The 19154-nt window shown below is 30.7% G+C and overlaps 1 protein-coding gene across 1 annotated transcript; it reads right to left on the bottom strand.

The window, feature by feature from the left end:
• Positions 1 to 1145: 1145 nt before the first annotated feature.
• On the bottom strand, positions 1146 to 17649 carry LOC141457829 (uncharacterized). The gene is made up of 16 exons (XM_074135107.1): positions 17145 to 17649; positions 16904 to 17057; positions 15454 to 15627; positions 15094 to 15370; positions 13780 to 13981; positions 13607 to 13705; positions 13383 to 13533; positions 11943 to 12123; positions 10586 to 10785; positions 9440 to 9567; positions 8960 to 9353; positions 8753 to 8889; positions 4924 to 8052; positions 4032 to 4164; positions 3252 to 3357; positions 1146 to 1909 (listed from the first exon to the last, which is right to left on the bottom strand). The coding sequence occupies exons 1-16, from the start codon at positions 17483 to 17485 to the stop codon at positions 1305 to 1307; spliced, it is 6411 nt and encodes a 2136-aa protein (XP_073991208.1). The 5' UTR covers positions 17486 to 17649; the 3' UTR covers positions 1146 to 1304.
• Positions 17650 to 19154: the final 1505 nt, after the last annotated feature.

Genomic DNA, 19154 nt, shown 5'->3' with positions numbered 1-19154 from the left:
TTTCTAATCTCAAACCACGATCTACTGGGGTATAGCTGGTTGTTATAGAATGGTTTGTCCTTCATAATTTAAGTACCTCAAAACAGTAGAAAAACTCGGAATTGAAAGAAAAACAGGATTTTTCCATAAAAATTTAATTTGAACAGACCTGCACGAGGCAGATAAGCTAGTTATTAAGTAAATAGTAATTTTTAATAACCATTGTCTGTATGGATGATAGACATGTTTGTCCTTAGTTCATAGGGCATTAAACACTGAAAAAAAGGCCATCATTCCAGTCTATATCGCCTGTAAAAAGTGTTTTGTAATCTCTATTTACTAGAGATCGACAGAATGTAACTAGACCTTATTTTATGATGTTTAAAAAACTCTGAATATAAATATTCGTAATCCTGGCCTAGATTGACCAAAAGAGTGAAATTAAATTTAAATCTACCATTTACTAGCGCAATGATGGATAATACAAAAGGCTCATTTTTACTTCATAATTTAAGATAAAAAAACAGTGGAAAAAGTTGGAATTCCGACTTAAAGTGGACAAAAAATAATGATTTTTGATGTCAGCTAACAATTCTTTACTATTGCAGTAATTAAGTCTTTGTAGAACTTTCACAAGGGCAAATGACAGTAGCTAATACACACAGGACCACTCGATCAGGAAATGAAAACCCAAAATAAATGCCCTGAACGGGGTAAGTAATCCAGTTTGGATTCCAAACTGAGAAATTACTTAGCGTAGCCAAATATATCTTAAAATGTAATAAATAGAATAATAAATGTTCACCTTTATTCAGAAAAATTATGTGTAATTTACATAATATATGAGAACGAAAGTAAAAACATAATATTTTTTGTACAGTCTATTTAAATACGAGTACAAAACAAAATATCTGATCATTGGATAGAAAAAAAGAAAGTGTATTTCACAAATTAAAATTTTAGAAAATATATAATTTGTTTGGATTAAATTTAGTATAAAATTCTAAAAATATTCTCCTTTAAAAAACAGTACATTTTTCTAATTAATATCACACAATTTACAATATTCAATAAAAATATGGAAAAATTCCCATTCATTTTGGTAGCAAATAATAATAATAATAGGGATCAAATAATTAAAATTGTATCAGGAATTCATTTCTCCAACTAACTATTCAGATAAGAAGTATTTTTAGTTCCAACAATTTAGAACTTTTAAATTACTTGCTAACCAAAATTACATGTGAATTTAATATAGTGTACATTTTCATTTACAACTATTTACAAGAAGGAACTTGTACCCCTTCTTTTTGGCGATTTATCATTTATTTCTTAGCACCCACTACGACTAAAGTCAACAATCGCTGTAACCAGGACAATGGTTCACCATTAGTATTCAGACATGCCGCCAAATTGTTTAGAAACTCGTCATCGTTAACGTAAAGTTTCAGTTCTTGTTCAGATGGAATTTTTTCAGAAAGGTCCTCATTAATATCCATTTCAGAATTCTCACTAAGCACTTTAGTAAAAGATAAGGATTCTTCCACTTCCTTGCTGGTTGAAGTAAATTGTATATTACAATTATCCGACGAAATTTCAGACTTCTCAAAAGTATTTTCCGGTATTTCGCCAAGTTTTTCTAAACTATTTTCAGATGTTTTTTCCGTAATGACTTCTTTGGTATTTGCTGAGAGATTTTCAGATTTTCCTATTGATTCTTTGTCTAAAGAAACTAAATTCTGTGCTTCATTTAAAGAAATATTATCAGAAATTTCATTTTCCGCAACTTGCAACATTTCTATTGATTCATCAGAAGAGATTTCTATTTCTACAGCTGGTTCCAGTTCTTTGCCCTCATCATCTGCATGGATCTTAATTTTTTTCTCAGTATTGACTTCTTCTTCTTCTCGAATTAATAATCGCTTTTTACCTAGTCAGCAAATATTTGCAATTACAAAATTGTAAAATTAAGTAAAAATAAAAGAAAGAAGGAAAGTAAGTATACGAAAGAACATTTCAGTAAAGAAATTGAAAATGTGGTAAAGACCCAAGTACTGGATTATATCTTTGATTTTATCCGTCTTAGAACGCATATTGCTTATATCCCTAGCCAGTTCAACCATTATCAGTGGTAAATTTATCAGCTTAGAGTAGGGATTTTGACTTAACATACGCATGTCGCACACTACACTTGCTCACTAGTGAGGAAGGTTATATAGTGTATGTGGGTTATTCAGTATGTTAACGAATCGTAAAACATTTTGTAAAAATAACGACAAATTAAAAATGAAAAAAAATATTAATGAAACCTAGTAAGTGTTTTAAGGTTCTGTATATTTTTTATCATGTTTTAGAATTATATACTAGTTGGAGTTGTACTTTATACGGGAGGGCGCGCAAATTCAAACAGATAATACGGAATCATACTTAGGTATTTCATTTGCACGGGAAAATAAAATCTGATGAATATGTGAGGTCTAATCATTTAATAAATTCGTAAATAAGTAAAATAATAAAAATAAAACTTTAAAACTGTAAAAAACTGCTACATGCTAGTTTATTCATGCATTTTTTGTGTGTGGTTAAGGTTTTCTCAGCTGTGTATTTGTTTATTACAGAATGACTTTACAGAGTGTATCAGAGTTAATTTGGCCGTACCTAATGTTTTGATAAATGGTTTTCTGTTGGTATATTTCTACCCTTTCTAAGGTGTCCATACGTCTTCCCTTTTTTTCCTGTATGTTATGGTATCATTGTGTTGTTGGTACTGTTCGGTTGGTGACTGTGTTTGATAAGGTTGTTTGCGCAAGTTGAGTCTGTTTTGTTGTATTTGTAAGAGCAAATATGTTGCAAAGATATAAAACTAATTTTTTTTGAGGAAATTTTAAAACAGTTGATGTTCTATTTTATTTTGATAGAACAGGTTTACCTACTCTAGATTATTCATCGCGAAAATACAATTTTTAGATAAATTATCGATTACACAACGAACATTCTCAGAACACGACAAGAAAATGTACAAATTCATTGAGTTAGAATTCCTAGTTCCGTAAAATTACTTAATGATGACATTTTGCACCTGGATAAATACTTTTTTTGAGCAAAAAATATCAAGAAAGCAAAAGCGTCTCAGGAAACAGATACCCAATTTAGCTGCTAATATTTTTTATACTTTTTCTGAGTTCATTACGTGGACACATTAAAAAACCATTATTCAAAAAAAAGGAACTAAAGAGTTAAATTTTTAACAAAATAATCAATAAAGTTCTTACTAGGAGATGTTTCTGCATATTGTAATTGGCCAATTCCTATTTTGCTTCCTTTTTGATAAAGTAGACCTGTAGAAACTGGTGGGTCTAAAAAATTAACTCTTTTCTTCTGTAAATGAAAAATTTCGAATAACCAATGAATCCATTAAAAATTATTTAAACAAATTGTGACACTTAACATATTCATAAGAGGAGTATCAAAAACGTTTCGGACAAGCTATGAAAAACCAAAGTGCTTTGTTCTCAAAAGTATGAAAGTGCTAAATCTCACAAATCGCCGATACAGCGAGTATGGAAATGATGAACTTGTGCACGTCCAGAAGCTCACTAAAAAGTATTCAGAACTGGGTGTTGATGAGCTATGTCAGCGTAAGTTGTTGACGTCTTATGATGATACATTCTTAAGTTAACGTACTAGAAAGTTAACATTTTTCCATATTTTCTGGAACAATACACCTCACCGTAAAGGTTCAGACCGCACGGTGTTTTTTTTTTTTAGAGTTCTTTCACTTTTAAAGCCCGTTCATCTTAAAACGTTGTTGGCAACTAAATATGTTTCTTTTTATTTCAATTAGTTGACTTGGTTAAATAGTAGAGTAACAGAAGCTTATACTTACAAAAGCACTTAATTAAAACTCCCGATGTAAACAAAGTGATGAACGCATCGAAGATTAAAGTGTTGTTTTTTTTTTTGTTTTTTCCTTGCATTCGCGTGAAATTTGATATATTTCGGAAATAGGATCCTGAACATAATCTATGATTAGAGCGAAATATGTATCTTACCTTTGCTGGTGGCGAAACTATACTATTGGCCGGAGAAGAAACTGGACTTGGCTTTAAAATACCAGGACTTACACAAGTTCCCGGCGTAGAAGGCCTAATTCCTACCCATTCTTCCGTAGGTCCGGTTGGCCAGCTACAAAAAAATTACATTCCTTTGTGAATGGAAAAAAATACCAATTAAAATCTACATTCGATATTTAATTAATTTTAATACAAATAAATATTTCAACTATAAACAATTTTATTTTTTTTCAGGAAAAAATCCTCTAATTTCTGGTATTATATCCTGATTGGGGTATGTATTTGTTTAATATGAATTTGGAAATCTTTTTTCCGAAGAAGCTAAGGAAGAGTTACTTTTATTTTACTTAGAATATTGGTAGAAACATTACTAGGTTGTCATTACCTAAATTTACTTGCTAGTGAAGTGAAAAAAAGTATAGAAAGCAGAAAAATAATTAAAATTCATTTGTGTGAATGGAATTAAACTTCGTGCGTAACAATTTGTGAACTCTAACAAGTTCTCTACAGGAGGAATGGACTAAGACCAATCTTTACTTCAACGGTCTTGACGTTCCTGTGGATATACCAGCCTAAAAATCACTATCTATACAAGGACAAGGACACCCTAAAATTTGTGCTAAACGTAGCGGCTTTGCAAAGATAACTAATGTATTGTAACTATTTGAGTTTAGCTCTACCTTACAAGTTAGACCTAGCTCATCACCAAAGGAAAACATACTCATTAACACTTAATGATTATCAACTAATTAACATATTTTATTAGCAAATAATGAATAAATCTTAAATAAATGCTTTTAGTAACGAACTTATGCCATTCCCTACATAAATCGAATTTAAACAACATAAAGATCTTGAAAATATTACTTACTTAGAACCATAAGTAATAGGCACAATGTTAGGTCTTCTTCTAGGCGTGCTAATTCGAGAATGCTGTCCCTGTTGTGCCAATTGTATCATATGTTTGCTACGACCGCTACTAGTTAAACTACTTCTATCATCTAAAGTAATCCTCTTTAAACGGAAATTCCTACGCCTTCGATCTTCCGCATTATCTCCGCCGTCTTCCTCCTTCTCCGTAGTGTGTATAAATCTAGCACCTCTTTTCTTTGGTGTGTCAGTCTTAAATAAATGTTCACTATCGTTTTGATTTTCAGAACTTGAAATTTCTAATAGTTTTTCCGTATTTAATTTATCAGGTGAAACATTATCTTCAGTTCCGCTTTTTAACATTTCTATGTCAATTTGGTTTTGTTCACTTTCGTTGTTTGGTTTAATTTCCCCAATAAAATCACCATGCGCTGGACAAGATTTCTCAGTCATTTTGGAAGCAGGTTCTTTAACATCACTAGTAATCAAAATAATATTCTTATCTAGTTCAATCGTCTTTATATTTTCTGTACTTTTGTCAGGTATAATTATTGAATCATTACAGTTACTAATCATTTGCACTACTTCACTAGGTGTTGTCAAAAGCAAATTATTCTCAGATTGTTCGGTACTTTTGCACATTTCCGAAACTGCTGTACTTCGACCAGCTTTTTCATTATTTAAAGATAGATCACTTTCTAAACTTAATTCTTCATTTTGGGATGATAAAGTCGCAACATCTTCACCAGTGAGTGTCTCTACATGAACCTCATGCTTTTCATTTTCCATTTGAGTCATTTCAATGTCTTCGGTAGCTGCAATTGAAGGTTCTTCCACATATATTATTATGTTTTTCTCAACTTCTATACCTTTCAATATTAAATCACAAGCTTTCATACCATTTGCTAACTTTTCCACTTCTGTAACTGTTGGAGAAATCTCATTTGCTTTTGAACAATCTGTCAGCAATTTATCTGAAGAAGACACTTCAATAGTACCCTCAGGTAATTCTTTTTTACTGGGAATGTTAGAAATAGTACCAGTACTCATTTCATTTAACAGTTTTAATTTTGCTTTCTTGAGTGCAGAACTGAAGATTGAGTCTGAATCTTCTATATCTTGTAAGCAAGCAATAATTTCATTTGGAAATAGTTCTAAATTTTGAGAATCATTAGATATCATCTCTTCAGAAGGAATAATTTCGGTATCACATTCTTCAAGTGGGACAGCTTGTTGTATCCTTTTTGGATTTTCTATTCTATCAGATAGGCTTTCTTTGGGCTTCTTATTTTCTATTATTTTCTCCTTAACAGGCACTTCAACATTTTCACTAGCTTCAGTAGAATTGGTTTCGTTCTTATTACTATTTAACACAACTGCAGCAGTGTTAGTTGTATTTTCTGATATTTCATCTTCTTTTTTAACAGGAGCTTCTTTATTAATATCAATTTTCTGCGCTGGAGTTTTATTTTTTTTATATAACCAATGTTCTAAACCAGACGCCAATCTTGGAGAATTTGAATTCACACGACTGATGCCCAGAGTTCTCCTTTGTTTTCTCTTCTTTAAACTATTTACAGTTTTCAGATCGGATGTATTATGATCATTTTCCCCCGGTAATGATTGCATTTTCCTCTTTCTGCTCGTTTTTATTGGCTCTGAATTTTCATTACATTCTTCTAGTGAATGTTTTTCTGATACATTTTCTTCATTTGATTTTGTCTCGGTAATAATTTGTACTTTGGCTTTTGTTATATGTTGTTCATTGGTTGGTGTTATAGAATTTTCTTCTTCTATCTTCTTTAAAAGATTATTAACAGCTACTTGTTCACCAGTTGTGTCAATAATTTTTTCTAAAGACGTAATACCGGTTAAGCTATCATTAGAATCGCTAGAAAAACTTTCAGTATTCGGTTTGGGTGCTCGGATTTTAGTTTTTGGTTCTTTGGGTGATTTTGGAGATTTGTCTTTACCTTGTAAAGATAATTTTTTACTTCTAGTAAGTTTTGGACTAAAAGGAGATGGTGGCAACTTACGTCTTCTACGTCTAATTTTTTGAGAAGGAGTTGTATCTCCAACTATCTTCTCTGAAGAAGATTGTTCACTTTTGTCATCTTGACCTCCAGCAACACAGGGTGAACCTTCTTCCCTAGCCTTTGTCGTAGGATTTATAATTCGCTCAGCTTGAGAACTCTTATTTGTTTCTACTATTTCTTTAACTTGAGTAGGCTGTATCAATTCTTCATCTAGCATTGGTTTGCAAATTTCTACATTGTTACTTAGTAATAAATCACTCTTCTCTCGAACCTTTTTGCTTTCTCCAATGACAGCATGTTTACTTTTTTCATGGCCATTACTTTGTCCATTTTCATGAAATTGATTAATGTTGACAGATAATTCAACGATATCCTGAATAGCATCGGCCTTTACATGGTGTCCATTTATAATACCGTCACCTTCTTCTTTGATTTTACTCACATCCAGTTTTGACTTATTCTGTTCAACTCTGCTTTCTTTTTCCTGCTGTTCCACACAGTCAACTGCAAAAGATTTCGCTAAATTGGTTTCAGAGATACTTTTAGAATCTTCTGCCTCCTTTATAACTCCTTCACATTTTTCATTTCGAACAGATAATTCTTCATTATCAACTGAAACGTATTCCTTTTGCTTTAATTTTTTACTAGATCTCTCTTGTTTCACAAAATTTTTCTTGTTCAACCCTTCAATTAATAAAGAGATTCCTGAAATATCATCAGAATCTTTTGTAGGAGTAATTACTCTATTTACACCATATTTGCTCGTTGTCTTTCTATTTGATATTCTTCTTGATGGTGTATTAATACAGTTTTCTTCTAAATTATTTTTAAATTCTTTAAGAGTGCTATTAGCTGGAACTGGGCTATTCGCCTTAACTAAACCTTCAAAATTTAATTTTTTACTAGCCGTAAGATGTGGAGAACTTTTTGTTGGAGTTGTCAGTAAATTTTGAGCTGGAGGTGTAACTTCAATCACATCTAAAGATCTATCGGCTTGTTCTGCATTATCAGACTTTTTTCCTTCTGAATTCAATGTTTTCTTACTTTCGACCATTGTTACGACAACTTCTGGTGGAGTATTCTTATCCAATAAGCTGTGAACAAAATTATTAAACATACTTTTTAAAATATAGATCTAATTAAATTATTTATGTTTATTACTATACCAAAAATTTTACAACGAAGCACCAAGTTATCGTTTAACGATTCTCTGTATTCCTCACCAAATCATAAAAGAGTGAACATACATTAAAAAAACAAAACAAAACAAAGGGCGGCTTTGTCACAAGATAGATTATCGGCACTGGTGATGTTTCTATTAAGCATCAATTAAGTAAGTACCAGCTTGACTAAAGAATATTTGAAAACAAAAATGCACCGAGAGTTGAAAGGATAGATTAAAAATTACATTTTATACTTAAATTTGAATTTTAGAATATTGTTTCTTAAAATGAACATTGCTGTATCTTTTTATTTAAAAAAATTAAACTTAAAAAAAAAAATCAGTCCAAATGTCCCAAAAAAATCAAATAATAATAATAATAACCAAATTAACCAATAATTGCCTTAAAAAAATAATAATAAAATAAAGAAATAAAAATAAGCCATCAATTTCTCAAATTTAAGTAGTGCTTATACAAAATAAGTTTCAGCAAGTATTGAAGCAGAAACATAATGGAAATTAAATTCTTTACGACAAACTGATGAATCTCGGATGATACATGAAGTATTTGATACAAATTGTTGTAAGTAAACATTTTCTTAGATACTTTACCACTAGTGCAAGTTATTTACCTTGAAATAGACTGCGTATCCTGAGATAGGTCTTGATACAAAGCCGGAATATCAGACTTTCTCTGCGTCAGTTTTTCTTTCTGGTGTTCTGTTAATGGAGTTTTTACCTTGGGTTTTGGAGCAACAATTACAAATTCCTGCAAAATATAATCATATTTTTAATATCTATAATAATTAATAAAACTATAATAAAGATTTAAAATTCACCTGCGTATCATCTTCAAAATAAGAAATAGACGTTTTAGTAGTGACTGAAGATTTTTTCGTACTCGAAGAAAATCGGCAATCACCATTTTGTAATGTTCTAACAAGTTTTAAATTGTCTTCAGGTGTTTTTATAATTGGGACATTATTTACATTATTCACAATATTATTAGTTACTATAATATTCACTGTTTTTGGCAAGGTAACTTCCTCTTTTATTAAAGGTATATTAGTATCTTCCTTTTCTTTATCCTTTATACTGACTTTTTCATTACTGTTTGGACATTTATTTGACTCTACATTATCTCTGTTAGTTTTCAATGTAGTTTTTATATTACGATCACCAAGCCCAAGTGATACCACGTTAACTGCTTTTTTCTCTTCTGATTTGGCTAACCTAATAAAAGGATAAACATCAAAATTATAATTGATAACATCCCTCTTACATTAATTAACTTTTATGTAAATTTAAGAAATTCGTACCGATGTAAGAAATTACTTCCTGTCATTAAAGGTGAACGGACCTTAGGGGAAGGAGTTTTACTTTCTTTGATCTTATCTCCTTTATCGGCTTTTAAATCCGTAATTAACTTTCTGTGCAATTTAGATACCTAGAAAACAATGAAAAATTTACTAAATCTGCTAAAACACTCCCTACGTAAGTGACTCAAAAATCGCATACATTTATTCAATTTCCAAATTGGAAATGGTATATTAAAACTGGGGATTACAAAAAAAAGTGCAATTTTATGCCATAAGAATTTAACTGATACCATTACTGAATAAAAACGTAAAAACTCTGTTTTCCAATATGAACTTCTTACCATAAACTTCTTTAAATGTCTGTTTTCCCTCAATAAATCATTTATTACATGCGTTAATATGTAAATGAATTGTAAAATTACTTAATATTGAATATTTGATATGCTTCTTACTCTACAAATACTGTCTTTAACCGTAATTAAATACGGTGTGATGAACAGTGTTGATTATGATGAAACCTGTTCCCAGAGTATTATCTTTACACCAGACTGTTGAGAGTAGATGTTTTTAAAGTAAATGATGCAGCGTCTTTACAGCTTGTTTCTTGTATTGTCCCATATCCACTCTAAATCTTTCTAATGGGGTTTCAAAATACTGCTTACTCCCGCCTGGTCACGTTCCATGTAGCGACCTCAAGATTTATTCACGCCTTTTTACATTTTGAGGTTTCGTAATCAAAGAATTCTAGTTATGAGAGGTCAGCCCAGGTTTATTACTAGCAAACTGGAAGGGCTGCCTCCTCTAACCTGATAAGCCAGCTTCCCCTTCCGGGGTGGACTCCTAGGGACGGTGTAATGAAAATGTTTTTTTGTCGTCTGTAGGATGAAACACATGATTTTGACAGTATTCGTGTTCTATGAAAAAGTGTGCAAAGTATGGTGAACAGAGTACCCCGATTCTCCAATCAATGCTTGCAACATCCCTTGAGGGAGCCTAATTCCAAAAGATGTAGATTGTAAATTATAATTTAAAAATATTGAATTTGTAACTAATGTTACTTCTTGTATGTACAAAAAAAAAAAATAATAATAAAGAAATGTAAGAATATGTCTTAGAAATAAAAAATTAAAAACAAAATTGACTTGCCTTAGTTTTAATCCTGTGTTCATATAGTTGATCGTAGCATGTACAAACTCGTAACAGTTCTGATAATACTCCAGATAAATACTGCTTTTTATCACCATGCCCAATTAAGTTCTCAATAAATGCTAATAAATCAATAGCATTTTTGGGATCATCGGTCGGTAATTTTGCCAGAATTTTATCAACTGTATCCACAAAATTAACTACAAAAAAACAAAAAATACTATATTTTTAATTTTACAGAATATAGTAACTGATATTAACAGTGAATCATTCCAACATGAACATCCAAATTTCATTTCAGTACAGTAATGTGGGTATTTTCTGGGAAGGTGTCTGAGAAAAATGCGAAACCTCATAGTTTGATATTAACCCTATTGGTATTCATATTAAGTACTCGCCTAATGTGTTTTAAAAATGAGCTTTAAAAACGAATTACGGAGACCCTAAATGCAACAGAATGACCACAATATTACTCTACAATGGCTAAGGCAGTATTAGGCAGCATTGTTTTTGGTTACTGATACATTTATCCAGAAGGAAGAAAAAATAGTCAATTTCAGTCTTTATTTTTTAATTTTTGCCGAGCTTTCGTCCTAGTCCCTGGTCATCTTCAGAGCTGCGGAATATATTTTACAGTAAAGTTATAATGTACATTAATTTGTATAAAATTAGTTTACAATCAAATAATTTACCTTCTGTTATGTCAAATTACAGTATTTTTTTTAACATTGTTATTGTGAGTTTGGTGTGTCTTCTGTCCTGTCTGCTTATGAACTGAGTGTAATGGGCTTTAAATGTTTGATTTGTGAAAAGATCAGTGTTGCCAATTGTCAAAAAAATGTTTTTTTAACTGTTTTGTAGGAAGTTGGAGAATACATTGTTAGGTTGTTCGTATCAGTTCTGAAATTTAAACTATTTATCGTCTTTGATAAGTAAATCATGAAATTGGCATTATTCTTTCTTCCTTCTGGATATTTACATCGTTACAATAGGCATTGCAACTAAAGAATATCTCATGTCCAAAGAACAATGAGGGTCAAAGCAAAGTAAAACAATACCACAAAATTGTGAAATCACCCTAAGAATTTGATAAAGGAAGATTTTTTGAAAAATTTAAGACAGTGTGTATTGACTTAATTGGTGGGCTCGAAAGAACGAAGAATTTGAGACTTCAGGAAGAGGAACCAGACATAGTTCCTTGAAATTAAATAATCATTCTACAATTGGGGTGTCTCTTGAGAGATTTAATAAGTAATCTCACATATACCAAGGTCAAAAAATATAGACGCGCATTATCAAAGAACTAACTCAATAATGCGTAGCTAAATAGAAGTTACTTTAAAATATTATTTATTACCTGTTTTATCAATATTAATTAAATGCGTAATAATGTCGATAACGGTCGACGTATTTACTTTGTTGCTTTCCATGTTTAAGTTAAGAGTTGATATAATATTGGGGATTATATGTTTCAAAATGCCAGTCTTCTCAACTAAATCTATTAAGGAATGCCATGTTCTTTGAGTAATACCAGTCCACTGGAAAAAAAAAAATTGGTTTTTAAAGCCACTTTGTTTTAAGAACAATACACAATTACTCCGAATTTTCTAAATCTATCTATAGAAACCTGACATAAAATAAAGCAAATTAAGTGAAAAACAAAGTAATTTTTTATTGTAACAAAAATTTGAAACATTAACTCACTGAATCTTGTTTTACTGTATCTCTTTCTAATTTGTATTTTCGCAAAACATTTAATTTCATTGGATACCACGATATAATCGTTTAAAAAAAGCATAAATCTCCTTCCAAAGTCATTTAGACTTCTTTAATGTCCATCAAATGAAAAGTCCTTTGAATATTTAGACTGAACCTACTATTTTATCGACGACTGCCGGTATGATAACCATGTTAGCTTTTTAATACGACGTAAATGTGCTTAATTGAATTTAGGCTTGGGAGATTGTAAAGAGTTCACTATCCTCTATTATAAGAGGTCTCTGTGGAAAATGACAAGTGGATATTTTGTAGTATAGTAGGAAAGTAAATTCACTTATGATCAGAGTCCTGGCGATATACGCCAGGTTAAGATACCCAGTAAATGCCACTGAAAAGGGTATCTGGAAGATCAGATAAATCAAGAAACGGCACATAAATAAAGCACAGGAGTTCAAACTCGTTTGTTGGCTGGATTATCTACAGAAAGAGAAAATATATTGGATACGAATGAAGGAAACCAATTAGCTCCCAAGAGTGAATGACTATGTGGTAATGGAAAGGAATTGTAAGGCCTCATTTGTATAAGAGGAAGGATGTAATTGAACCAGGAAAGGATTGTAGAGATTTTGGGAGGGTGACTAAGACTGAAATTATTGGAGAGCCCAGCAAACAAAAATCATTAGCTTGAAATTAAGAATGTTTAATAAAAGGTAACATTAAACAGTGTAATGGCGAGCTTAGCATATTTGTATTCTTTCAGAATTCTTAAATCAATTTTCTACGAAATGCATCAAATAAAAATGATAAGCTCCAAAACTAAATACTCGAAGTCTAAAAGAGGGTCTTAGCTCTCTTTCTCGCAAAGAAATAGCAAAAACAGAATAGGTTCTATTTCTTGTTTTATTTATGAGTTTTTAGTTATTTATACGGAGCAATAAATAACCATATCAATGTTCTAAATAAACCATTTAGAAAGTTTAGGCTGATCGCCTTAAAAATCTTTTCCTCTTAATTTTATGTTTTTTATTTGGTCTAAGTTTATGGCATATAACTAAAGAAACAAATCATTTAACTTTACCTTTGCGTGAGTTTTTAAAGGAAGTAAAATTAATGGTTTAAAAATTTGTGGGTCAATTTCTTGAAGCTCATAAGTTTCTGAATTAACGAATAAATTAAAAGCAGCACAAAGTGTGTCCCAAGCTTCCATTTGTTTTGCACATGACGTTTCTCTAAAAAAATAAAAATTTTAAGATTTTTTTTTTCCAAATAATCATAAATCTTAGTTAATAACTATTAACTTACTTCTTATCTCCTTCACTATTAATATTATTAATAAACTGTTTAAAGTAAGTCGCCAAAGTTTTTGTTCGAAAATCCTTGTATTCCAATAAATCAGCTAATCTGTTCGTATAAAAATAAATTACAGAATACACAAAAAGGTTCAATAAAAACTAATGAATATAAAAAAAACTTACATTTTGGGTGAAAGTGAGTTGGATATTAACAATTTATTTAATAATTCGGGCGAAATAATTGGAAGTTCACGGTTTTTAAGATGTTCTCTGAATGCTTCATAACCTTTTAAGATTTCATTATTTTTTAATAACTTCTGCCTTTGAGAAATAATGTCTTTTAAATACTGTTCATAATCATTGATATCGACAACATTACTACAATCTAAAACAAACCGCATAGTAAATTGGTAATACATCTGTTGAGGGTTAGTGTTAATAACATAAAACAAGCCATCCTACTATTGCTAACAAGTTTGCAGTAGGATCTATGCGAATGTTATCTTTAAGTATCACGATTTGGGATGGATTCCATAAATCCAATGTCGAATGCACGGCAGAAATGAAATGAAATACTGGCTTGACATCATCAATATTTTTTTATTCAATCAAAATTGGATAAAGGTGAAGAATTATAGTTTTTTAAAATTGTACACTAAATTGCACTCAGCAAATATAAACCATTGCTGTTTCATAAGTTAATGGGTACGCCGAAATCAAAACTGAAATGGACACAAAGATGTGCCTCACAATTAAGGAAGATAATTTTTACTACTTGAAGAATCCTCAAGAAGTAGGTATAGCTCTATAATATTGTGAGACCTCTAATGACTGTTAAGCTCCGCCCTTGAGGTCTCATAGTCTTTAATAGCAACAGTAATAGTAGAAATCATTGCTACAGGTTTAAAGAAATTATTGACACACTTTGGATATAGCTGCGTAGTGTAGTGGCTACAACCCATTTTGATTCCTTGCATGTCCGTAAATGTAAGAACGTAAACAACCCTGAAATGTAGGTTTTGGGTCGGTATGGAAAAGATCTTGTGAACAGGATGGTAGCTACATCAACTATCTGCTGGCCATCAACGTGTTCAGAGGGTTTCAATGAAAAAGTAAGAATGAAGTTCCCTGCAGGGTAGTTACATATATTTTGCTTTAAATTACAGGATTCTCCCAGGATAAAATAAAATGCCTTCAGGTCTACGATAAATTCCTTTCAGTACAATTAAAAACAATATAAAATCTGTTGCATCAGTTTCAATTCTGTGCGTCTTGAAAGAACTCAAGACAATCTCTGTAACTAGAAAAGCAATTCTCTATTCAAATATTGGTTATCACCAAGTGGGAAGACGATGTCTTAAAAATAGTTTTATTACAATCGTCCAATCTTCTGGGGAAGAAAGATAATCAGAATCAATTAGGTAGCCAGAGAGACCTTTGCTATTTCTTAGTTCAATTGGCTTGCGTAATGAAATAAAATAAAAAATAAATAATTACCTAAAATACTGGACCAAAGTTTTAACAATAACTCTTGCAAAACTCTACTTTCCACACAATGAGTAAGTACTGATAATACTGGTAGTATGTACATTTTCCTAAAAGTATTCTTTTCATTTATTAATTCCAATAGAGTTTCACAGCACTCGTTTGGATGTGTTTTACTAAATGAATCTCCATTTTTCATGTACGAATATTGAATGAAAGAATTAATTATGTCTATCACTATACTTTTATCTTCTGTTTTACCAACTTTTTCAAAAATGAGTTTATAAGTCTAAAAAATATACATATATATATATTAATTTCTTAGATAAGGTGTAAAATGCGTGGAATTAATTTTTAAAGTGAAACATATACCTGAATTATTTTAATATGCGACTTAGGTCCCATGGGAATAGTTAGTGGTCTCACTAACAATCCGATTAATTTTTTCGAATGTAATATTCTAGGATTACTTGTAAAAATTTCAATGAATTTAATCCAACAAAAAAACGCTTTATCCATAATCGTGGTAGTATCTGATAATGACTTCTGAAATCAAAAACATTGAACTATAATTTTTTGTTAATGCTATTTTAATTAATAAGTTGCCAAAATAATTAAAAAAGAGGTGAAACGTGGATAAAATGCGATTAGCAATTAGTGATGCTGAATTTCATAAAGAAGCTAAATAAGAGTAATCTAAGTAAGAAGAATTGACTGGCGTTTTCGTTAGTAATTAAAATTCTCAAAGATTTATTTTCAATGAGGGCAGGAAAATTGCTTACATTTTTATAAACTATTTTGGGCCTCTCAACGATTATTGAAATATTTACTCGAATATTTCATTCAGACATCTTTTGACAGTAATCGTTATTTTTTAAGGTACTAAAAAACTTAAAATCTTGAAATAGATAAAAAGTATAAGCTGCATCAAGTTCAGAAAGTGTGCTAATTATTTATGACCTTTCAGAAGATGCCTCAAACGGAATTGTACTGAAGACGAAATCTATTTCAAGTTTTGGCAAAGAGAATGCTCTCCCATTAAGCTAAAGGAAGTTTAGAAGATATTTTACATTACATTCTTTCAATGTTCGTTAATAAGATTATACAAACTTTACTTGACTTCGCTACATATATTGTAGACGAAATCCCCATATTAGATTGCACCAACCATCTAAATCTAGCTTATAGGCTTCAAAAACTATTCACTCCAACACATCCAAAAAGTCTTTTATACTAGATTACATTAAATCTTTATCGGCAATGTATATGGACCTATGCACTTCATACCAATGCACCTAAACAAGTTTCTGCACTATAAAATTCTGAATTTCCTTATATTTTTAATACACTCACAGATTTTATCCAGCAAATCGCAATAATGTTGCATGTTTTCTCAATAAGATATTTAGCTAAATTAATATGCTACATTTTTTTTAATACTGATCTAAATATACTGATAATTAGAATTAATGAAATTCATCTATTCTTTTCTAAAAACCTACAAAATTCAAACCAATTCCGTATTTAAACAATTCGATGCAAGCAGAAATAAAAATACGCTTCGTACACTTTATTCCATGCTTTTAATAGTTTTTATTAAATAATTTTACTGAGATCAGTTTTACCTGAGATTGAAAATTAGGAAAAAATTTAATATAACATAAAAAGATTGGGTAAGCCTTGAGCAATTAAAAAAACACTAATAGAAAAGCAATAGTGCTGACTCAACAATGTATAATGATGTTGAAACAAAATCTAACGAGAACCAACATAATAACAATGACAAAATTAACTCTAAATTGAAATCAAATTTAATTTTTACCTTGAAAGCTACTTCCATTATTTTCAGTAACGAATTCACAGTACTGCCTTGCAGCTGAGTGTCGTTTATCATCAAAGACACAGCAAAAATCCATATTTGAGCCCAAAATTCACTATTCTTTTCGATAAGAGCAGTTAATCCAGAACAAAATTTACTAAAAAATTCAATTCATTAATTAAAAATGTTTTGTCATGAGTTGTTCTTTCATAAAAAGTAGATAGATTTTCTTACAAATACTTACTTAGGAACAATATTATTTTCCATTTCTCGCCACCAAGGCTCAGTTTTTAATGAAACATTACTTGACACAATATCATTTATTACACTGAACAATGAAACGATTTCTTGCACTACACTTTCTTCAGTTACTGCTGACAATACTAATACACCGGGCAAGATCTGTGGTAAATCCAACTTAATGTTTTCTTTCACTTCAGGCGTACACAAAAATTTTAAATCTTCCTTTAGTTCAGGATATAATGTTAATTTATTTGGACATTCCTTTAGGAAAGTAACTACACGATTGTAATTTTGCCCTTTTTTTAAATTCATGGTGAAAAAAGAAGATAAAAAACTTAACATAAAATATGAAAAGAAATGGAATAAAACTATCTAAATAATTTTATCAATCCATTACTAAGTAACCTCTTTTTGTTTGCGTGCATGCACTTATGTATATCACAGAAAATTGGTTTAATATAAATATATGAGCAAAATAAAACTGTACAACTAAAACATCATACATTCAGATGAACAGAAAAAACAAAACAAAGACTCAAACTCCCGCACTTCACAGATTTGGCGCATAAAAACTTTGGTTACGATAATGGAAATTGGATCCGGGAATAACAATTACGCCGAGTTAGTATAGAAACCAATTCGATATGTAAAATTTAAAATATGAGCTGCTGATTAATAAATGATACTTTTGTCATTTAATAATTAATGCAATATCACAATATATAAGAATTCCCTTGTTTAAAGTAAAAAATAACCTGCCCAATGTGTGGTATTATTCAAGAAGCATAGAAAGTAGAAGCGGTCACTTTAAATTTAAAAGCAAAAAACAAAGGCCAAAAAAGTCAACATTTCAACGTTTATGAACCAGACGGTGCCTTTCTGGACAAATAATTTAAAGCTATAATAAAATTTTTATTTAAGTGAAGTTGTGCTTTTTCTCATTTCTACAATTATGTTTGGACGGGCGAAATAACGTTGTGCCAGGAAAGATAAAAATGTAGAAAAAATACCTAGAATTATATTTATAACGATCCTTGACACACCTCTTAAGTGGAGAAATGGTTAGTCTAAGTTGAGTTTCATAAGATGATCCAATCACTACAAGCAAAGATCTACATGTAGTCAATAAGAAAATCTCCCTACGTCTAGATTTGAACTTTCTGAAAAGACACATAACCTGCAGATACATATAAGTAAAAATTTGTTTGGCACGTTGATACCCACAACGAGATTCTTAATAGAATTAAAAAAAGGAGAGATCGCCATTTACTCCAGTAGTCAGGTAGAATAAAAACCTGCAATACTGAGTCAATCCTAGTCTAGTGGAACTCAACTTCGACTAATACTGAAATCCTCCCTAAGCTCAGTGTATACTGGGCACTAGGGCACGCAGGATATGTGCAGAAAGAAAAAACATTTTGGATATTCTTCAATTTGGAAGTGTTTAACAGTTCGCGAAAATTCCAATTGGTTGTAAACATTTCTGAACGACGTTTTTATATTATCACATTCTATTTCGATCATTCGAAAAAATTTGTATATATTTTAAGCTTCAATAAAGAATGTTTCAAATTTATGTGCGTAGCGACTATTCATATAAATAATTTATAAGCTTTACCTCCCGTTTTTTTTTTTTATCGCACAATCATTTTTGACAGAATAACTAATAAATAATATTGTACGAAACTTTTGTATCATAAAATTAGAGTCAAACTTAGCACTCATTAAATGAATATAGAGTTCATCTACGGGGCACTATTGAAATATAAATTTGGACTGGAGATTAATAATTTCATTTCAACGAAATATCACTGATCTTACGACGACGGCCCTCTAGCGGTGCCCATGCATTAATTTCTGACATTCTTCTCTACGTAACAAGTATTTATAAATATTCTATCTTTAAAAATGGGATTAGCAATGTAAAACACAAGGTTTGTACCGTAAGCAATTAAACGAAAAATGTTCTCATGAGGTTTTATCGGCAATGACCAATTAACGTCTTTTTTGA

Source organism: Rhodnius prolixus, unplaced genomic scaffold (assembly GCF_049639745.1).
Source record: "Rhodnius prolixus isolate KJV_2025 unplaced genomic scaffold, Rpr scaffold_5, whole genome shotgun sequence".
In the NCBI taxonomy this organism is placed as follows: Eukaryota; Metazoa; Arthropoda; class Insecta; order Hemiptera; family Reduviidae; genus Rhodnius; species Rhodnius prolixus.
Note: the sequence above shows the minus strand (reverse complement) of the source record. Positions and strands in the feature narration are given on the sequence as shown.